Below are 21,232 nucleotides of genomic sequence, written 5' to 3'. Positions count from 1 at the left end.
GGATTATTGCCTCCTAGTATTATTTAATGCTATATAAATGCTTTTCTATTTTACAGCTGAGGACAGAAGCACCACGTTCTTTGGAAAGTTTGGCCAAAGGGAGAGGGAGTCATTTGATGCCAGAAACGTTCTGAAGGTCAGTGGGAAATGGGTATAATTAAAAAGAAAAAAAGAATTCCAAGCTGGACATTTTTAAAAAGTTTTTTTCAGTTTCATGTAAATAATGGTTAAGTGTTGTGTCCAAAGTTCTTGTACTTTCTAATATTCTCTATATTAAAAGGGAACCCGTCAGCAGATTTTTGCTCAGATAGAGGCTGAAACACAGAAATCAGGGATGTATCACTTGTCAAGGTGCCTTTGTTATTTACTAACCGTGAAGGATTTATCACTAATAGATTAACACTAGTCCAGCAACTAAGCAGGTCACTGTCTCTGGACTTTGTACACAGAGAGCCTGGTGTGGGCGGGATTAGCTTTCTCAGCTCTGCTTCATTCTAAATATAAATGCTCTGATTGTGTTAGAACGGCTGCACTCAGTAATCTAAGTGATACATCTTTGGATTCAGGGTCTCTTTCCCTACATCATGATGCTCTCAGGTTAGGTAGCAAAAACCTGCTGACAGATTCCCTCTAAGTTCCTTATTTCAAGATCTCTGCTTGCGGTCAGTAAATGCAGACTGAAAATGCGAAGGCTAAAACAAGTGCAGGGAGGGAGCTATGATCACGAGAACTTTCAGCCTCTGGTTATAAATGGGAATGTTTCCATTTACTGGCCAAGATTCAGAGATCCTGAAAATGGTGACAAATTGAAACAGAAAGTCCATTTGGAAGCTGCATAACAGCTCTATTCATCACTTACTATCGTCAGTGATGACATTCTTGATGGACTCCAGTGATCATAGTAATTAGACCAGAAATGTATGAATATCATATTTTGACATTTTATTTAGGTCATATGATTCATTCCTTTCCCAAAACTACACTATTGTGTCATTATTTTGTGTTCCTGTCAACTGACAACTGTGCAGAGAAAGATTTTATGGAGTTGTCAGTTTGGAAATATGCACTGTGATGGAGATACCAGCGTATAAAATCATTTTTCGATATATGACCCATGTTATAACAGTGAATATACATGTTGCCTACTTACGACATGTAACGTAAATGTATGTTATTGAGAGAATCCATGAGACTTGCGCTCGTGGATAAATATTGTGACATTTTCCCACGGACTCCGAGAGGGGCATAGTCAAAGGGGCCGCCTATTTTTCAATCTTGATTAAAATTTTCTCAAAATGTCCTTGTGGTTGGAGATCCACATTTATGAACACTGACGTAAATCATCCCCTCTATCAGTAAGCTGTGAAGGATGCTATAAACGGATTACAAAATAATTTGCCCTTTTTCACATCAGTTGTCGCACTGAATGGTTTCTAACCTTTAATTAATTGTAACGATAGAAAAGTACAAGTTGGAAACATGTAAAACAGTTCTCAACATACTAAAAAAACTATCACTCATGTGACCAGTGAGCTTGGAGGGTACGCTCAGACACAGATTTACCGCTTTGTTTTTTTCCACCACTCTGCTCAAAAGTGTACGTTTTGCACCAATTTTCCATGTGGAATAAACACTGTATATTAACAAATCATTCATTCCTGAACATGGTCTAATAAAAGTGAATGTTGATTTACCAATCGGCACTCTTTCCTATTCCTTTAGTGACTAAAGGTTAAGTTAACGTACAAGGTTATCATGATTGAGCAATCCTAGGAACATTCGTTTCACAAGCATCGCACAATTTAAGTCAATCACCCAATGAAACAGCAAAATGCTCCTTTATCAGTAGAAATGACCTTTTGGTCTGCACAACACATTGTTCTGAGTGAACATGGCAATGCGTGCTGAATAATCTATTACAGATCGTTCATTGCACATGTAAAGTGTGGTTGGACGATGTAGACAGGCCGTTCAACGACGCCCGACCGGCCATCATGTTCATGTTGACGGTCAACAGTCATTTAACACTGTGTGTCGCACAGGGACCCTAAATGAGTGAAAAATAAGTTACCTTGTAAAGTGGGGGAAATCTCAGTCTAAGACTAGGGACTCTCATGTGAAGTTATTTAGTATCCCTGCCTATTTGTAGTCACTAACGCCAGCTGATCTCTCTCTCTCCATGCCGAGTGTGCATGTGTTTTCAAAGTGGAGTTAGCCACAACCAGAATCTGTAGCAGCTTACTTCCATAATCTGGGATTTGATCTCGTGTGACTTTTCCTTGTGAAAGACTCTTCATGGCGCTGACTTTGTGGTCTCCTGACCAATCACCGGTAACATAGTAACATTTCTATCGATGCTGTGATTTCCATAATTCCATGACTCTCTGTTCTTGGTGTTGCAATTTCAATGTCAAGTATAAATCTGATCAGTGGTGGTCACAGTGGTTGGACCCCAACCAATCATTCACTTATACTAAATCTCTAGGCCCTGAGCACTATTAGCTATTCTTATTTAGAATCCTTGCCTTTGCCGTAGCGTCTCTGTAAAATAACACCTCGTGTTTTTTCCTCCTCCGTGTATTATATTGACTTCTTTTGTAATGTTCTTGCCTCACAAAGGCTCCTGCCATTATTCACAGTCTAGTGGTATTATTCTCAAGAGAATTGATTCAAATATCACCATTTTACTACCTTTGATACATTTGTGTTCTGCTAGTACCTACTATTTTTTGACACTTCCAGTTAGATCATTTTCTTTGGAAATGTGTCTTCAGGGATTGTGTGCTGTAACTTATCGCCATTCTTTGGATCTCCTAGTGCTTAGCGGTGAGCTTGGCATGTATGGTAAAAGTAAAGTGTTCTTAATAGTAAACCAGTACAGTGAATTTTGTGGTCATTAAGAACACGGTGCTTTTAATTTGTTTTTATTATTTGTAGCAAGAGTACTTTATTTTTTTGCCGAAATATTTCATCTATTTTTTCTCATATTAAATCTGGGACTGTGACTCGTCTTGTTAATGCCATGTTCACAAAATAAATTCTACTCATTATTGTTCGATGTGGTGCTGTTTTTCATGCTACATTATTTGTTTTGTGTGCAAACGCTACAAGATGAAATTTAGTGTCCATAGTCGCCGCAGCAGGAGATGATTTGTAGATGTTGAAACTTTTTATTGTTTTCCAGCAGAAAAGAAGAATTCAGTAACACATTAATACATGCATTCTACTCAACATACATGACCAATGTTACTGCTGCCTTCGTTGATTCATCATTCATTCTCGATAATTGATTTTACATAGATGTTCATAAAAGGATTGAATGGTACATGGAAGGGCAACAAAGCTAGTAGAGTGCATGGAGGATCTTAGCTATACGGAAAGGTTAAGGAAACACTCCCATAAAAGTTTTTATGCTCTTATTATTTTGCAGTCATCATATTATATAGAACTGTGTACTTACAATTGCTTATTTTTCCTTTCCACCCTGCTAATTCTTCTCTTTTCTGTGCTCTATGCAGAAACAGGAAGTCTCTTGCCCCTACATGAGTCATCCCCCCTTCAACTTCTTACCTCGCTGATCCTTGTTCCCTCTACTAGAGACTTTTGCAATGACTCATGAGTCATTCAGGGAAAATCGACCTTCTGTTCCTACATAGAAGGACAAGGATTCAGCTAGGCAGTTTTTAATCACGTGATGTTATAGACCTAACGAAAAGCAGAAAAATTAGCTAGGTAGAAATAATTATATATATAATTTGCTTCTACGCGGATTTAACAAACTAGCAGCCACTGGCCCCCATTTTTCTGAACCGTAGAAGGCCATCAAAATGTAAAAAATAATACTTATACTCATCTCTCTGGTTCCTCGCTGCATCTTTAAAGGGAACCTGTCACCCCAATAGGCGTTTGTAACTAAAAGAGTCACCTTGTGCAGCACTAATTCTGCATTCTGATAAGGTGGCTCTTTTAGTTCTTGTTCCTGCCACTGCTGAAAGAATTGTTTATCAAATTTGTCCCTTATACCGTGAAATTTCCAGGAGGCAGGTCTTTCCCCCCTAACACAGACGCACCACAGCCGTCACTCAGGGCCTCTGCGCGCCGGGCGCCGCCTCCTCTTCATTAGCATCCCCAGCGCCTGCACTGTAAGTTTTTTTTCGGGCATGCGCAGTTTCACTGCCCTTTGAACTTACAGCGCAAGCGCTGGGGACGCTAATGAAGGAAGAGGAGGCGGCGGCCAGAGGCCCTGAGTGACGGATGTGGTGCATCTGTGTTAGGGGGGAAAGACCTGCCCCCCGGATGATTTCAAGGTATGAGGGACAAATTTTATAAACGATTCTGTCAGCAGTGGAAGGAACAAGAACTAAAAGCCACCTTGTCAGAATGCAGCATTAGTGCTGCACAAGGTGGCTCTTTTAGTTACAAATGCTTGGGTGGGGTGACAGGTTCCCTTTAATTCGTCTCTGCTTGCACTGGAATCCTCAGGCCTGTCATGCTAGGCTGGAACTTAAAAATTTGATGAGGGCCCTGCAGTATTTTGCGCAAGCTCCTGTAAGGTCATGATGTCATGACGTGCGCTGTGACCTTGCATGAGTATGCGCAGAACCTTAATGGTCTTCATCAAAGCTGGAAGTCCCTTCCCAGCATAAGAGGCTTGGAAATTTCGGCGCGAGTTGCAGTGATCTGAAGGTGCTTTAAGGACTTGATGGGAAATGTTGAGGAGAGGTGAGCGATGAAGTGAGAATAAGGATTTTTTGTATTTTTTGCATATTAGGTTTCTTAGGCTCTGGAGTCTATGAAGAGCCCAGATCATAACAAAAGACATTACATTTGCAGACAATAGCTTCTCTGCAAATCAAATTTCCCAGAAAAAAACATGTGAACAGGCAAATTCAAATGTGTCTGATCTGCTCATTTCTGATAACTACAGTATATGCTGAGCCCAAGTAGTAATCCAGCTGGATTAAAATTGTTACAAGTTTTCTTAAGAGTAGGCAACGAAAAACGGAACCCTATTTCCTTTGGGTGGTTTATGTAGGATAAAGGCAGAATGATATACGGTACTTATTCCAAATGGCCGCCTAAATGCCAATTGCAAAAATATCACATTTTTCTATATATCCCCCCATCGTTAACTATTTCACAAATGACGCTTGATGTGGCTTCAGTTAATCAAGCTAGGTGAGTAGAAATAGAGTTTACAGCTTGGATTTGGATAAAATCTGACAATGTAAAGCTGTGTTCGTAAAATGCCCAGCGTTCAGAAACAATTATGGTGTCATTCTGGGATGAATTTGCTATGATTGTGCACCATCCTCATCAGGGCCAAGTGATCTACTTCATAATACAGTGGGGAAAATAAATATTTGATACTTCTGATTTTGCAAGTTTTCCCACCTACGAAGAATAGAGAGGTGTGTAATTTTTATCGTAGGTACACTTCAACTGTGAGAGACAGAATCTAAAAATAAAAAACAAAATCACATTGTATGATTTTTAAATAATTAAATGATGGCATGTTAGTTTTTATTTAAGAATCCCTCCTATAGTGCACTCATTACCTATATTAATTGCTCTTGTTTGAACTTGTTACTTGTATAAAACACACCTGTCCACAGACCCAATTAACCACACTCCAGCCTTTCCACCATGACCAAGACCAAAGAGCTGTCTAAGACAAAATTGTAGACCTGCACAATGCTGGGATGGGCTACAGGAGAATAGGCAATCATCTTGGCAAGAAGGCAACAACTGTTGGCACAATTATTGGAAGAAACACAAGATGACTGACAATCTTCCTCTGACAGGGGCTACCTGCAAAATCTCGCCTCATGGAGTAAGAATGGTTCTGCCAAAGGTCAGGAATCCACCAGGAATTACATGGGAGAATCTGGTCAATGACCTGAAGAGAGCTGGAACCACAGTCTCAAACATTACCATTAGTAACACACTACGCCGTCATAGATTAAAATCCTGTAGGTTACGCATAGTCCCTCTGCTGATGGTAGCACATGTCCAGGCCCATTTGACGTGTGCCAGTGACAATCTGGATGATCCATAGGGGGCATGGGAGAAGGTCATGTGGTCAGATGAGACCAAAATAGATCTTTTGGGTATCAACTCCTCTCGTCATGTTTGGAGGAAGAAGGATGAGTACAACCCAAAGAAATCTGTCCCAACCATGAAGCATGGTGGAGTAAACATCATACTTTGGGGATGCTTTTCTGCAAAGGGGACAGGGAGACTGCACCGTATTGAAGGGAGGATGGATGGGGTCATGTATCGCAAGATTTTGGCCAACAACGTCCTTCCCTCAGTAAGAGCATTGAAGATGGGTCATGGCTGGGTCTTCCAAGATGACAATGACCCAAAACACACAGCCAAGGCAACAAAGGAGGGACTCCGTAAGAAGCATATCAAGGTCCTGGAGTGGTCTAGCCAGTCTCCAGACCTGAAAAGAGTAGAAAACCTTTTGTGGAAACTGAAACTCAATGTTGACCAGCGACAACCCCAAAACTTGAACGATCTGGAGAAGATGTGTATGGAAGAGTGGGCCAAAATCCCTGCTGCAGTGTGTCTCCCTTCTCCCTGTCTCGCAGCTCCTGTTCTCCCTGTCTCCCATCTCCCGTTCTCTATCTCTCCCAGCTTCCATTCTCCTTCTCTCCCAGCTTCTGTTCTCCCTGTCTCACAGCTTTCGTTCTCCCTGCTTCCGTTCTCCCATCTTCTATTTTCCATGTCTCCCACATTCCATTTTCCCTGTCTCCTAGCTTCCATTTTCCCTGTCTCCCAGCTTTCGTTATACCTGTCTCCCAGCTTCCGTTTTTTCTGTCTCCCAGCTTTCATTCTACATGTCCGCTTGCTTCTGTTATACCTGTTTCCCAGCTTCCATTTTCGCTGTCTCCCAGCTTCCGATCTTCCTGTCTGACAGCTTCCGTTCTCCGTCTCGCAGCTTCCGTTATACCTGTTGTCTAGCTTCCATTTTCCCTGTCTCCCAGATTCTGTTTTCCTTGTCTCCCAGGCATGCGTTATACTTGTCTCCCAACTTCTGGTAGGCTATGTGCACACATAGGAAAAGAGGTGCAGAATTTTCTGCACAAAATCCGCATCTCCTGGCAGAATCCGCAGCCGCGGATTTGCTGCGGTTTTTGTGTGGTTTTTATGCGGAATTGATGCGTATTTTCAGCGTTTTTTTGCCACTGCGGATTTTTAACCTGGAGGGGTGCAGAAACACTGCAGATCCGCACAAAAGAAGTGACATGCACTTCTTTGAAATCCGCAGCAATTCCGAACTATAATAGAATAACATTATACTGTACATCACAGTGCGGATCTGCAGCATTTCTACGCGGAAAAATCCACTGTGGATCCGCAGCAAATCCGCATCGTGTGCACGTGTGCACATAGCCTTATACCTGTCTTCTAGCTTCCGTTTTCCCTGTCTCCCAGCTTCTGTTCTACCTGTGTCCCATATTCTGTTGTACCTGTGTCTCAGCTTCTGTTCTCCCTGTCTCACAGCCTCCGTTTTCCCTGTGTCCTAGCTGTGGGTGTGCTGTATCTGTCTCCCAGCTTTCGTTTTACCTGTCTCCCAGTTGCCTATAATGCTTCATCTGGGCTTATATGCTTACATGCTTCTGTGTCACGCGTCTAAATTCCAATAGAAACTTGCAGTTTTTACTGAATGCTGTGCTCTGAGGTCATGCTGCATTTTTTGTTCATTCACAGCACGACATATCCATGATGTTTTAGTGGGGTTTTTGTTCCTCGATTAACTTCAAACCATTCAGATTTAAGACAATGAAAGTACACATAGAGTGCCCAAGTCCAGTAATTTCTGAATGCCATTTAACTGCAGTCTTTCTATTCACTTAGTCTCTGTTTATTTGCATCTTACAGGTTTTTGTATTTCTTTTGTAAATCTTTTGTATACAATATATATATATAAATATATATATATATATATATATATACAGTGGGGCAAAAAAGTATTTAGTCAGTCAGCAATAGTGCAAGTTCCACCACTTAAAAAGATGAGAGGCGTCTGTAATTTACATCATAGGTAGACCTCAACTATGGGAGACAAACTGAGAAAAAAAAATCCAGAAAATCACATTGTCTGTTTTTTTAACATTTTATTTGCATATTATGGTGGAAAATAAGTATTTGGTCAGAAACAAACAATCAAGATTTCTGGCTCTCACAGACCTGTAACTTCTTTAAGAGTCTCCTCTTTCCTCCACTCATTACCTGTAGTAATGGCACCTGTTTAAACTTGTTATCAGTATAAAAAGACATCTGTGCACACCCTCAAACAGTCTGACTCCAAACTCCACTATGGTGAAGACCAAAGAGCTGTCAAAGGACACCAGAAACAAAATTGTAGCCCTGCACCAGGCTGGGAAGACTGAATCTGCAATAGCCAACCAGCTTGGAGTGAAGAAATCAACAGTGGGAGCAATAATTAGAAAATGGAAGACATACAAGACCACTGATAATCTCCCTCGATCTGGGGCTCCACGCAAAATCCCACCCCGTGGGGTCAGAATGATCACAAGAACGGTGAGCAAAAATCCCAGAACCACGCGGGGGGACCGAGTGAATGAACTGCAGAGAGCTGGGACCAATGTAACAAGGCCTACCATATGTAACACACTACGCCACCATGGACTCAGATCCTGCAGTGCTAGACGTGTCCCACTGCTTAAGCCAGTACATGTCCGGGCCCGTCTGAAGTTTGCTAGAGAGCATTTAGATGATCCAGAGGAGTTTTGGGAGAATGTCCTATGGTCTGATGAAACCAAACTGGAACTGTTTGGTAGAAACACAACTTGTCGTGTTTGGAGGAAAAAGAATACTGAGTTGCATCCATCAAACACCATACCTACTGTAAAGCATGGTGGTGGAAACATCATGCTTTGGGGCTGTTTCTCTGCAAAGGGGCCAGGACGACTGATCCGGGTACATGAAAGAATGAATGGGGCCATGTATCGTGAGATTTTGAGTGCAAACCTCTTTCCATCAGCAAGGGCATTGAAGATGAAATGTGGCTGGGTCTTTCAACATGACAATGATCCAAAGCACACTGCCAGGGCAACGAAGGAGTGGCTTCGTAAGAAGCATTTCAAGGTCCTGGAGTGGCCTAGCCAGTCTCCAGATCTCAACCCTATAGAAAACCTTTGGAGGGAGTTGAAAGTCCGTGTTGCCAAGCGAAAAGCCAAAAACATCACTGCTCTAGAGGAGATCTGCATGGAGGAATGGGCCAACATACCAACAACAGTGTGTGGCAACCTTGTGAAGACTTACAGAAAACGTTTGACCTCTGTCATTGCCAACAAAGGATATATTACAAAGTATTGAGATGAAATTTTGTTTCTGACCAAATACTTATTTTCCACCATAATATGCAAATAAAATGTTAAAAAAACAGACAATGTGATTGTCTTGATTTTTTTTTCTCAGTTTGTCTCCCATAGTTGAGGTCTACCTATGATGTAAATTACAGACGCCTCTCATCTTTTTAAGTGGTGGAACTTGCACTATTGCTGACTGACTAAATACTTTTTTGCCCCACTGTATATATATATATATATATAATTCAGTGTTTTACTTGGTGCCACTTGTTTAAAAGTCAAGCTAACAAAGCTCAAATTCACAATTCTCATTCACTTACAGTTTGTGCTGATTAATGTTCGCAACCTTACACACTATGTTATTTGTTAACTTATTTATACCAGTTACAAGTCTTGGCATAATAATGATTTTTCTTTATTATCGAATTGTGAATGGTAATATTGATAAGTTGTTTTTCTACTTTTGAATGGCTTGACTTTATCTTCTTGTTCAGTATGATTTTGGAGGACAGTAAAATAATTAGTTGATATCAAACCTAATCTAGAAAAGATAGAGATTTAAATTCAGTGCTTGGAGCAAATTCTAATAAGAGCAAAAGGAAGGAATGCCGTGTTCTCTTCTGTACAGCCTGTCAATCCAGAGGGCAGTACACAGTAACTTTATAATGATCAATCAATATTACAGAATGTCCTGTAGCGATCAATGTACATTTCAGTGAGAATTATATACAAAATGGCGACCAATATAGAATATTAACTGCAGAGCTATAATCGCTTTTCTGTTACAGACCTTCCATATCTGTACTCAGAACTTACTTTAATTGGAAGAGATTTAACAATGCTTAAATTCTCATTTTTTTTTTAATAAAAAATGTATTGTTGAACATTTCATATATCTGAACAAGATATTTATGATGAATCACAACACAGACGAAACTCTTCCCTTCAATTTTGTGTTGAGACATCAACAGATCAAGCAACCAAAGGGATTTACCATTTAAATGAGGAGCCAGGAGCCTGGGGGAATCGGGAAACTTTTATAATGTTGTCAGAGGGTGGAATCAGACTCTTGTTACACTTTTTCTAAACTTGTTACTGTGATGTTGGTCCAGATCACTCAGATATATTGTGTGCTTACCTCTGCAGGCAGTTAGGGGCTTAGTGTATTGATTACTGATGTGACTCTTGGCAGAATGTGAACCAATTGATGATTTTCAGCCAATTTGGGTCAGTTGCATGTATAATGAACATAATTTACAGAGAAGGATAGTCTCTGTGATTGACGGACTGCCTGAAAGACAAGTTGACCGCCCTATATGCCCAAGAGGAGGTAGAAGAGTGAAGACGCAAGGTGAGAACATGCCTCCAGAAACAGCTGTATGGCCGGGATCACACATGCGAGAAACACGGCCGAGTCTCCCATGTTAATACCCGACATTGCCGCCGGCACTCAGGAGCGGAGCGTGCGGTCGCATAGCAATATATGGAGCCGCACGCTCTGCTCCTGAATGCCAGCGGCAGTGCCGAGTATTAACATAAGAGACTCGGTCGCATGTGTGATCCTGGCCTAACAGACAAAATACGGGTGAGCAAAAATGTAATGAGTCAGTAAAAAGTGTCCTCACCCTGAAGTAGCAAAGAGCCAAAGCCATGAGGGGAAGACTAGCCCAGGAGACCATGCTGCAAGTGAGAAGAAAACCATGGCAGATATGGGAGTCTCAGGTGTGGATTAGAGAAATGCCAAGTTCTGCCTGGAAAGAGCAGCTCAAGAGATCTGGAGTGAGTGTGATCCTCACTAAGAAGTTGGAAGATCATGCCACCGATAGATCCAGAGTGTTGAACTCTCACAAAAGAGCGTGCACACTCCGGTGTACACTGAAATGGAAGCCGGTGTGTGTGAAGGTGACACAAGCTCAGGTGTGCCCTGTAAACTGAAAGAAGTGACCTGTGAAAAAAACTAAATATTTAAGTTTTATTTACTGTTTAAGGCTGAATTCACACTGGGCGTTTTTGCTGTATTTTTTATGCGTTTTTATGCTAATTTTCAGCTGTGTCTTACAGTACTAGCAAATCCTGTGAGATTTCAGAAATCTCATGCAACACACATTGATTTTTTTGTCATCAGTATTTTGTGCTTTGCACGTTTTCTTGGATATAGAAGATGTCACTTGTTTCTTGTTTCAGTGTTTCAGTGTTTTAGTGTTTTTAAGCCATTGAAAGTAGTAGGTGATGAAAAAAACGCAGACAAAATGACAAAAAAGCGAGTACAGCAGTATATGAAACCCATTTATTTTTGTCATTTTCCCAGGTTTACTATCCTGTCTTGGTCAATTTGGATTATTACAGGTTAATTAAATTATTGATGTGTACAATCTAAACATTGGTTGACAATAGTGTGAGTTTGAACAATGCCTGTGGCTGACCAAGGTGTGAGATTGCACAATGTGTGAGCAACTCAATGGCTGACCAAAGTGTAAAAGTTAAACTGTCCTACAAACTCAATGCACTGCCAGTGTCTTAGGTAAATTATTCCAGACCAGTTCACCTCCCTCAGCTGTTACATTTGTATGTGTATTTTTTTCATGAAGATATGTCTTGTATTGGTGACCTGTGTTCATGCTTCTGTGGTGGAAGCAAAGCTGAACTTTGGGATCCTGAAAAATGCACAAAAAGACACACCAAAGACATGCGTTTTGACGCTGTTTTTTTCTGTCAGGCGTGCAGGTTTTGCTGCAGAAAAACAATGCAACAAAAATGCCTAGTGTGAACTTAGCCTTAAAGGGAACCTGACAACTGATGCTTGATGCCTGGTCCATGGGCAGCATGTATCAGACACTGACTGTTTGATCATGATATGATATATGTTTAAAGGGAGTATCCGGGACTTTACAAAAAAAGCACCTAAGCACTAACAACATCATTCTTCCCCAGCACAGGGCGGTCACAGACGGCTCTTGTTGGGAATTCAGATGCGTCTGCTTGACGTCACATCTATACAGCGGAGGATTCTTTTCCGCTCCACTCTGTAGACGGGGCAGGACTTTCGGCATCATTCTGATTGACAATCTGATCCCCCTGCCTAACTGGGGGAGCCAGCTGTCAGTCAGGGTGACACCGGAATTCCTGCCCCGTTGTGTAAGCAGAGGCAGCTGAATCCCTGGCAGGAGTGGTATATAACCGCTCTGTGCCGGGGAATAACAACGCCGTGCACAACAGACAGGTAAGTTGCAATTACCTGCCTGTCAGTGCTTGGATACATTTTTTTTTTGTAAAGTCCTGGCTCCTAGCTACCCACTTTAACTCTGAAATACTCTGGTGTTTGAGAGAAAAACAGTTTAATAGCTACTGGGGACCAAGCTGAAAGGAGACTAGTCAGATAGGCGAGTCTCTGGTGGCTTTTCCCCGCCCATTGCATCGGAGTGACAGATCTCTCCTTGTCCAATCAGTATAGCGGAGTCAACCATGTAAGGCTGAAATCATGCAGCCAAAGCATGATACATGTGACCCATGGATCGGACAACACGTATCAGCTGTCAGTTTTACTTTCAGTGAAGTGCCTCATGTTAGAAGAAATAGAATACACATTTTTGATGAACTGTATTCTTGGCGCATGACTTTGTCGAGCCTTCCGGTGTAGTACTCTGACCTGAGCATCTGCCTTACAGCCTCTTTACAATGTAAGAACCCATTTGGTCACCTGATCTTGAAGATGTTCCGGAAAAGGAGAGAGTGGGAGCAGTTTCCTCTGTGTTGAGATGACAAGACGACTAAGGAACTACTACCAATAAGAGAACAGGTGACGGAAGCAGCTTAATTTTTTTAATATACATATGTTGGACAAATCCATATTTTAATGTGAAATGTAATTTGCCAAGCATTTTTTTTCAATCGTCACAGTCCCTTTAATGAATTTGAAATCTAAAATTATACAATACAGTGTTACGAGTCTGGACATTCTGGCATGTCATTTCATTACATGTGACGAAACAGAATGTAAAATATGTTTTCATTTTCATTAGATTTTTTTTCTTTGCACAATTTCGCTCAATGTCTGTCCCAATTTCAATGTCACGGTGAAGTCCATGGATAAAAAGAACATCAACAGGATATCTTGCCTTCCAGCTCATTTCTAAGTGATACTGTAATGTTACCTGGTAGTTTCTATTAAAATATGGCCATAGTTTCTTAGCGTTGATTTAGTTGCAGATTGTGTTGTTTGTGTGCCATATATATATTTTCTCATTTCTTGTTAAAGTGCCTTTTAAGATTAGATTTGCAAAGCATCCATATTAGCCATATCTCCACCGAGGTTACAGCTTGTTGCGATGAGAGTTCCAAATTGTTCTGTGTCAAGAAGATATCAGGATGATGACATTTACAGAATATTGCGGCAGTGTCATAACTTACTTTGCGATGCTTATGGTGGCAAGTCAAAGGCTCAATTAACATATCTACATAGTGCTGAATATTGTTTTTAAACTCTATAAAAAAGGAGATACGGTCTTGCCATAAATCATCTGTCTTCTGCTAAATACCATTGCAATAAAAGTATGCAATATTTCTACATTAAGAGATGGATCAACATGTCAGGATCAACACATTTTAATTTTGGGCTAGTCCCGGAGACTTACTGCCGCAGGGCTGCGTAATAATTCACTGTCAGTGGCTGCTTATCCCTGCAAACACAAAGACCCAATCTCTTGTGATCCTTAGCTTCAGGCACAAAAATCGGCTTTTGCCAATAGACGAAAGCGGTGATGTTCCCTGAAGACACGTTTCCTTGGGAAAGTTACTAATTGGGAGCAGACTTCATTTCTTCTACAAGTATTCTCCTCCAGAAAATATATTTGTGAATTCAATATTCGAGCCATCTATTTTTAATGTATATCCTTTTTTTCATACCCAATTAGTCTGTTTAATTAAAGAGAACAGACACAATAAGCTTCATTTATAAGCCAGAAGCAAAGCAAAAATCAAATTATTCCGCAAGTCCTCGTTCAAGATGAAATGAACTAATGAAAATAAACAGATAAAGATGGTCCCTAAGCAGTTTCCACCGTCTTAAACAATGAAGACCAGGTTGCTGTTGCTCAATTAACGCTGATTATAAACTTATTAACTATAAAGGTCGGAATGAGAGAAATGTAAAAGAGAAAGCGCTGAAATCCATATCTTCAGTTTGATACTCTTTCAAGTTTGGTTTCTCTGCTGTGGCTTGTTCTAATGAACCCTGCACAGTATTAAAAAGTGTCTAAAATAAGGAAAGTCTCCTGTAGGTAATTAGCTTACCATAAATTTTAATGTTTGCATACAAAATTAGAGTAGCACTCTGGATACAAAAATTCATTTAATAGAATATTGAATCTGATAATATTATGCTGTTCATTGGTAAAGGACAAGAATTGACAGATTTTTTTTGTTTCTCGTCAAAGGTGTTGTCGGCTGCCTGTACAGCCTCCTTTTAAATGAAATACTTCCCCTTGTAAGTAAAAATAACAGATACTCACCCCATGCAGCCGCGCTGGGTCTCCCGGGACATTGTTTCTTTGACCAAGCGGAAGCGAGAGCGCAAAACCGATAGTGGCCGCTGACTGATTGGAGGGCTTATGTGGTCGTGACAAAGTTGTGCAAACCCTGGAAGCCCAGCGCTGGTGAGCCAAGTATCTGTTACTTTTATTTTACAAGGGAGAATACTTAATCTAATAGGTGCTTGTAGTAACAAGTTGTAGATAGTGTTAGGCGTTGTGTAATACTACATTATGAGTAGTACTACAGATGGCTTGTGCACATAGCTTCCGCCCCAAGTGGTAAAAGCTACTTGTCGTATTTTGGAGCAACAGAATCTAGGCAAGAGAAGGATTAATCCAGCTTCACCGATGGGCAATCTTCTTTTATTTAATAAGTACAAAATGAATGACATACAGTAAAATCTTCAAGGTAATAACATCCCCACGTTTCAGGTGCTAATGGCACCCTTAATGAGCACCTGAGACACGTAGATGTAATTAGCATGAAGATTTTACTATGTCGTCCATTTTGTACTTATTAAATAAAAGAAAATTGCACGTCCGTGAACAGTGTCGGACTGGGGTGTCAAGGGCCCATCGGTAACATTGATTTTAGTGGGCCCACTTTTCACCTGCATACAAATATTACACTACCCTCGTTCACAAATGTACCTATATCTCTATATAATAATAAACTTGGCAGTTTGGTTACTGAATGATGAGATGCTGCTGTTTTCTGTACAGAGTGAATCCAGTGAATTATGCCAAGGACTGCCCATAGAGTGGGGTTGCTGGCCCAGATCGGCAAAGGGGCCCAGTGGGGAGTTCCCCTATGGGCCAGTCCGAGCCTGTCCATGAAGCTGGATTCATCCTTCCGTTCCTATATTGTTGCTTTGTAGCAGAGACGTTGTCCACACTCCGGACTGCAGTGGAATTTCACAACCGTGGTCTAGACTTTTTCTTGCTACTTTATTTGTAGCGATCACCTGATTGGGGCTTTTATTTCATCTATTGGGTCAAACTTTGGTCTTTTAGAAGTTTTCATCACTTTGCTTTCTTGTTAGTCCAATAGTAAACTAATCTTGCTGTACCTCAGGCAATCATCTTTGTTCACGAATGGAAGCAATCACAATTTTTTTCCCTGCAATAATAGTGCTGAAGGAAAATGAAACGTTTCACTCCACCCACTGAAATCAGAGGCTTTTTGCAGGGGACCTTTGCTCTGGCTGATGTAATGGAGTCCCAAGAAGGGAACCCTGGTCGCACCTTTTCTTGAAAGTTTTATACATCAAGAATTTCAATTAACAAGTTTAGCCTTTATAGGCTTGGGCCAATACCAACTTACTTATAGACCGTTGTGTAAAGTATCAGTAAAAAGAAAATCTGAGTTTTCCGAGACTACAGTTGGTACTGAGCACATATGTCTGATTATGGAGATACCAAGTAGAAAATCCATATTTATATGACCACCAGATATTCTTTGTATATCAGAGGAAATGTAAGGACTAGACAGGGGTCATCCATGTCATTTTACTGAACGATTTCAATGGAGCCAGACCTGGTTGTTAGCTTATATTTTGATTTTGCAGCAAAGTGAAAATCCCCTCCATTCCTTCGATAGACAAATTGTGTGGGAGGGTTAATACTTAACTATTTATTATTTTATTTTTTGTAGTGTGGTTATTTGTAAGCTACATGTATTTTATGTTTTTTTTTTCCCTATGAATCAGAAAAACTGTTAATTTAGAAATATTGGATTAAAAAAAGAGCCAGATCTACTGGGGTTTTTTAGTGTACTTTTCCTCACTTGCTGACTAAGGGTGGGTTTTGAGTGTGGAGGTTGATCATTTGTGTCATTCATATGTCCCAGTAAGGCATATGGACAAGGGTTGTCCAGACAAGATAACTTCTTAAAGGGAATCTGTCAGGTTTTTTTTTCATGTACTCTTAGGATATCATAATGTAGCAGCTGAGACACAGATTTCAGGGTTGTGTCACTGATTAGGCTATGTGCTGTTGTTTCCATACAAATTAAGGTTTTATCACCAGGAGATTATCACTGCCTGAACTGTAGTACAGTGAGGCCTGGTCTGACTCCACCCCCTCCTGTGATAACCAGTCGTCTGTCAATTTACAATGTACACAGAGAGCTGTGGTGTGGGTGGGATTAGCTTTCTGAGCTATGCTACATGCTGCATCTAAAAACTGATTGTGTTACAACTGCAGGACCCAGTAAGCTAAGTGATACGTTGTTGGAATCAGGGTCTCTTTACCTACATTATTCTGCTCTCTTATGAGGTAGTAAAATCCTGGTAACAGATTCCCTTTGAATGGCCTTAGAAACATTCCAAAGTTAAAAAAAAGTTGTGATTTATTCATCCAAGCTTCAAAAACATACATATCTTTGTAGATTGGGTCAATAAATCACAACCTTCTCCTGGCGTTTGCAATGCTGCTTTCTTCTCTCATTCATAGATGGTTATTTGGGAATTCTAGTCCCAAGCAGATTTGCTGCTACCCGTATAGGGATTTTGGTTTTTTTTTTTGCAGTTTTGCAGTGCTGTTCCTGCCTCTTTGTTTGCTTTTCGTGGCTAAATTTATATTGAATATTAATGCCGAATGAAAAATAAAATGCAAATCACATGTTGACATTCATGTTTATGATTTCTCCATGAAGCAATATGAGTCTGGTAAATCAAATATAAAGTAATAAAAGCTAAAAAAATGAATGCTGGTTTAAGTGCGTCTAATGCCAAAAGCTTAGATTTTCGACTCATTTTTCTTAATCACTCGAGTGCCTTACAAATGGCAAGTGCTCGTACTTGCTAAAAATTTCTGTCAAACTTCTTAAATTAATATGGTCTTGAATTATGCATGTGTTGTATTTTTTGTGAAGAATATGCCATTTATTTTCTTAAAGTTAATCTTCTCTAGTGCCACTCATCCATTATTAATACTGGATAGTATTATAAAAGTTTTGCCAGCCAAAGTTTAGCTACGTGACAGAGAGGAGCCGGCGACATTTTATCGTCTCAATAATTATTTCTAATTAATTCTAATTGTTGTACAATTGGCTATTGGACTGATTAGTGCAGTGACATACTTTGTAGTCTGCAGTGTGATACAAACCGGAGTTCCTCATTAGGATGCCGAGAACAGCCATTACGCAGAGTGATTTTAATGATTATTTTCCTTTTTTCCCCCAATGTAATTATTTTAAGCTACAATTGATCTGTTGTTTTTAAAAAAGAAATTGCTTATGCGAAAAGATTTTGTACCAATTTTTTTTTAATTATTCCCTGTCCATAGCATGTCCCTGACCAACTGGAGTGGAGGTGAAACATGTGCACCTATTCTCCATTCATTGTCCGTAGGACTGACGGTAGTATCTTTATGCTCTATTCCACTATCTCTGACAGTCCCGTAGACAATGAATGCTGCATAGATGCACATTATTGACCGCCGCTACGTTCAGACAGGAAAGAAAACCAGGGGGATCTAACAGCAACAAGGTGCACTAGCTTGCTCTGAATGGTTTTCTTGTAGTTTAATTTGATATCCTAGTGAATGTCTCAAGATAGATTTTCTAAGGATCTGCAAAGGAGTTTCTTTCTCTATTGTGTATAGATCTGATTATCCTTTTGATCAAGAAAGACTCTGAGTTTTGTGCCACAATCTGATAAGTTAAGTGTAATGATACACGGTGTGTGTCACCTGAGGAGCCTAAGGGGCGCTTTCAGGGAGCCCAGAACCAAGCGCACAGAGTGTGAGAATTAAGCACGCAGTGTGCACAGGACCTGACACTAAGGCTAGGTTCACATTGCGTTATGGCGGTACGTTTAACGGACTACGTTACACCGCGGCATAACGCGGTGTAACGTAGTCCGTTAACGCCACCATAGACTGCAATGTCAGACGCATCGCTAGCACACACCCATAATGATGTGACGGACCCTGAGACGCGGACTGCAGCGTTTCCGAGTCCGTCACCACTAGCGCAGACAGAGCTAGCAGATGCTCTGTCTGCATTAGCGCGAAGCAACGCCAGCACTTGCGCTAGCAGCAGCCCGTTAGCGTATGTGCTGAACGGGCTGCTGCTAAAGCAATGTGAACTTAGCCTAAGCAGTCACAGGATCGCAGGGGGACGGGGAAGCAGCTGAGCGCGGAATACAGGGCACAAAACGTAAACATAGTCAAATGGAGAGCCAATGGTCAAGGCCAAACGAGAGCGAGGTACCTAGGGATGAGACAGCGAGTGACCTGAGACGAGCCAAGGGGTCGGAGAACCAGGAAGGATAGGGCAGTACAGAGCAGAAAACAGAAGCAGAAGTCAAGGAACAAACCGGGTCATACACAGAAAAGCACACACGCACAGAGGCACAGCGATTACAGACGAGTTACCTGGGTCAGCTATCGCTAGCCGAGTAAACAGAAGCATCACCGACACTGGACCCCGGAACTACAAGCATTAAATAGCCGCCCCAGAACCAAAGAGAGGCGAACTATCTTAACCCTGACCTGACCAGGGCAGAGCCAGAACCACCCCGTCCTGAGTCATGACATAGATCCTGTTACCTAGTTTGTCTAAGGTTAGAGCTCTATCAGATGTCCATGATTCTTATAATCGTTCTATTCGTGATTTTAAAGACTATAACTAGTTTCCATTGTAGCCTATGGGCATGTTTAAACATAGTTGTCCACAAAAAGCGGAAAAAAAGAAAACTTGTCCATTTTTTTAATCCTAGTCTAGGATCAAACTCACCAATGCAAGTATTTGGGTCCATCAAAAAAGTGGGCGGCACTCAACTTGCGTCCTACACCATCCAATTTTCATATTGAATTGCTAGGACGATAACCTTCTCGTATGCCAAAAAAAAGAACTGATAATACTCTGATGGTAAAAACTGAAACTGATCAGACCTTAGTGCAAATCTGGTCAAAAATATTCAGGAGAATCGGTCAATTTTTTGCATAAAAGTTAAATTACTGACTTCCGAAAGATCCTTTAAACACAGGCAGGCAAGCAAGGTGAGCTCAGATTAACAAACATTGTAATTTGTGGTGGGTGTATCTCTGCAAAGCATAGAATTGTCCAATCAGTGCTGCCGGGGTAGGGACACACCCCTTTAAAAGGTAAATAGTAACATTCAGTTGCCAATTTATTCATAATAATTTTAAGAAAATAATAATGAGAAAGAGCAAATCGCAGAAATGTACCCAAGGGGCTAGTAATGAAAACAAAATACAAATATCAAAACCGTTTCACCAGAATTTTGTCTCAAATTGCATTGAAAAGTTGCAAAATTTTTTACATCATTTTCTCCCAGCTCTGCCAAATTGGACATAGTGAAGGCGCGGTGAGAGCGAAACACCACAGCTCATTTAATTCCTCACTAAGTGTGACAATCCTTACTCCAGAAATCTTACTCCAGTCAGAGACTGGAGTTAGATTTCTGGCATGGTGCACACAGGCACACGCCACTTGTCAGGTGCTCCTGATTCATTAACAGGCGTGTGCATCTTGATCAGTCAGGAGCGTCTGACACCTACATGCTCTCTAATCAAGACCTATGAGAAAATTGCTGCTCTTGATGACTCGGGGCCTTTGCATTTTAATAAAAACTACAAAGAACAAAAAAAAATTTAGCGTTGCATGTTGCAACCAAATGGTTTTCTTTTTTCAACACTGTCCTAAAGAAATCTTAAGTTTCACTGCCTATTTTCTGTTAGCGCAGTATTTATTCCTAAGCGCAATAGTGTTTTAATGGTTTTCATCATTGCATTGCTCTGCAGGAAACATTGAACAGATAATTAGAAATATGCTTTTATGATTTCTGTACAAATTGATAAACATTTTAATAAAATTTCAATGAAGGCAGAATTACATTTTCACTGGTAAAAATCAAATATATGTAACTAAGCGCACCATATTAGTAATAACATTCAGTTGAGAAAACTCATCAACTAAATGTTGTACTAATGTTATTTATCATTTCATTATTCTCTTACCTGGAAAATAAATTACAAATTAAGGACACCGGAAAAGATTGGCACATAGACACAAGAAGGTTTGTTCATCATCCACGACAAGGTGTGCCCCAATCTGGACAGTTCTATCCTCTAATAACCTCACCTTGTGTCTGATGACCTCAATGTAGACGGGGACAGAGCAGGACCAGAGCCGGACTGTCTCACACACCTGCCCATGTGGCGTGACTCCCCCTTTTTGAGTTATGGCCCCTTCACATTAAGCGACGCTGCAGCGATACCGACAACGATCCGGATCGCTGCAGCGTCGCTGTTTGGTCGCTGGAGAGCTGTCACACAGACAGCTCTCCAGCGACCAACGATGCCGGTAACCAGGGTAAACATCGGGTAACT

At 40.8% G+C, this 21,232-nt stretch overlaps 1 protein-coding gene across 2 annotated transcripts in view; it reads left to right on the top strand.

The window, feature by feature from the left end:
- The window catches only part of ASCC1 (activating signal cointegrator 1 complex subunit 1), a 357,683-nt gene that overhangs the window by 178,127 nt on the left and 158,324 nt on the right, over nt 1–21,232 (top strand). The window contains exons 10-11 of one of the 2 annotated variants that reach the window (XM_069753319.1): nt 57–136; nt 13,010–13,152. In XM_069753319.1, the coding sequence (XP_069609420.1) occupies nt 57–136; nt 13,010–13,045 (116 nt within the window). In that variant the 3' untranslated portion in view covers nt 13,046–13,152. Of the gene's footprint in view, nt 1–56; nt 137–13,009; nt 13,153–21,232 lie in introns of those variants that run through there. The other variant, XM_069753318.1, reaches the window with a different exon arrangement.

The sequence above is a fragment of the Ranitomeya imitator genome, chromosome 2, assembly GCF_032444005.1.
Source record: "Ranitomeya imitator isolate aRanImi1 chromosome 2, aRanImi1.pri, whole genome shotgun sequence".
Taxonomy (NCBI): Eukaryota; Metazoa; Chordata; class Amphibia; order Anura; family Dendrobatidae; genus Ranitomeya; species Ranitomeya imitator.
Note: the sequence above shows the minus strand (reverse complement) of the source record. Positions and strands in the feature narration are given on the sequence as shown.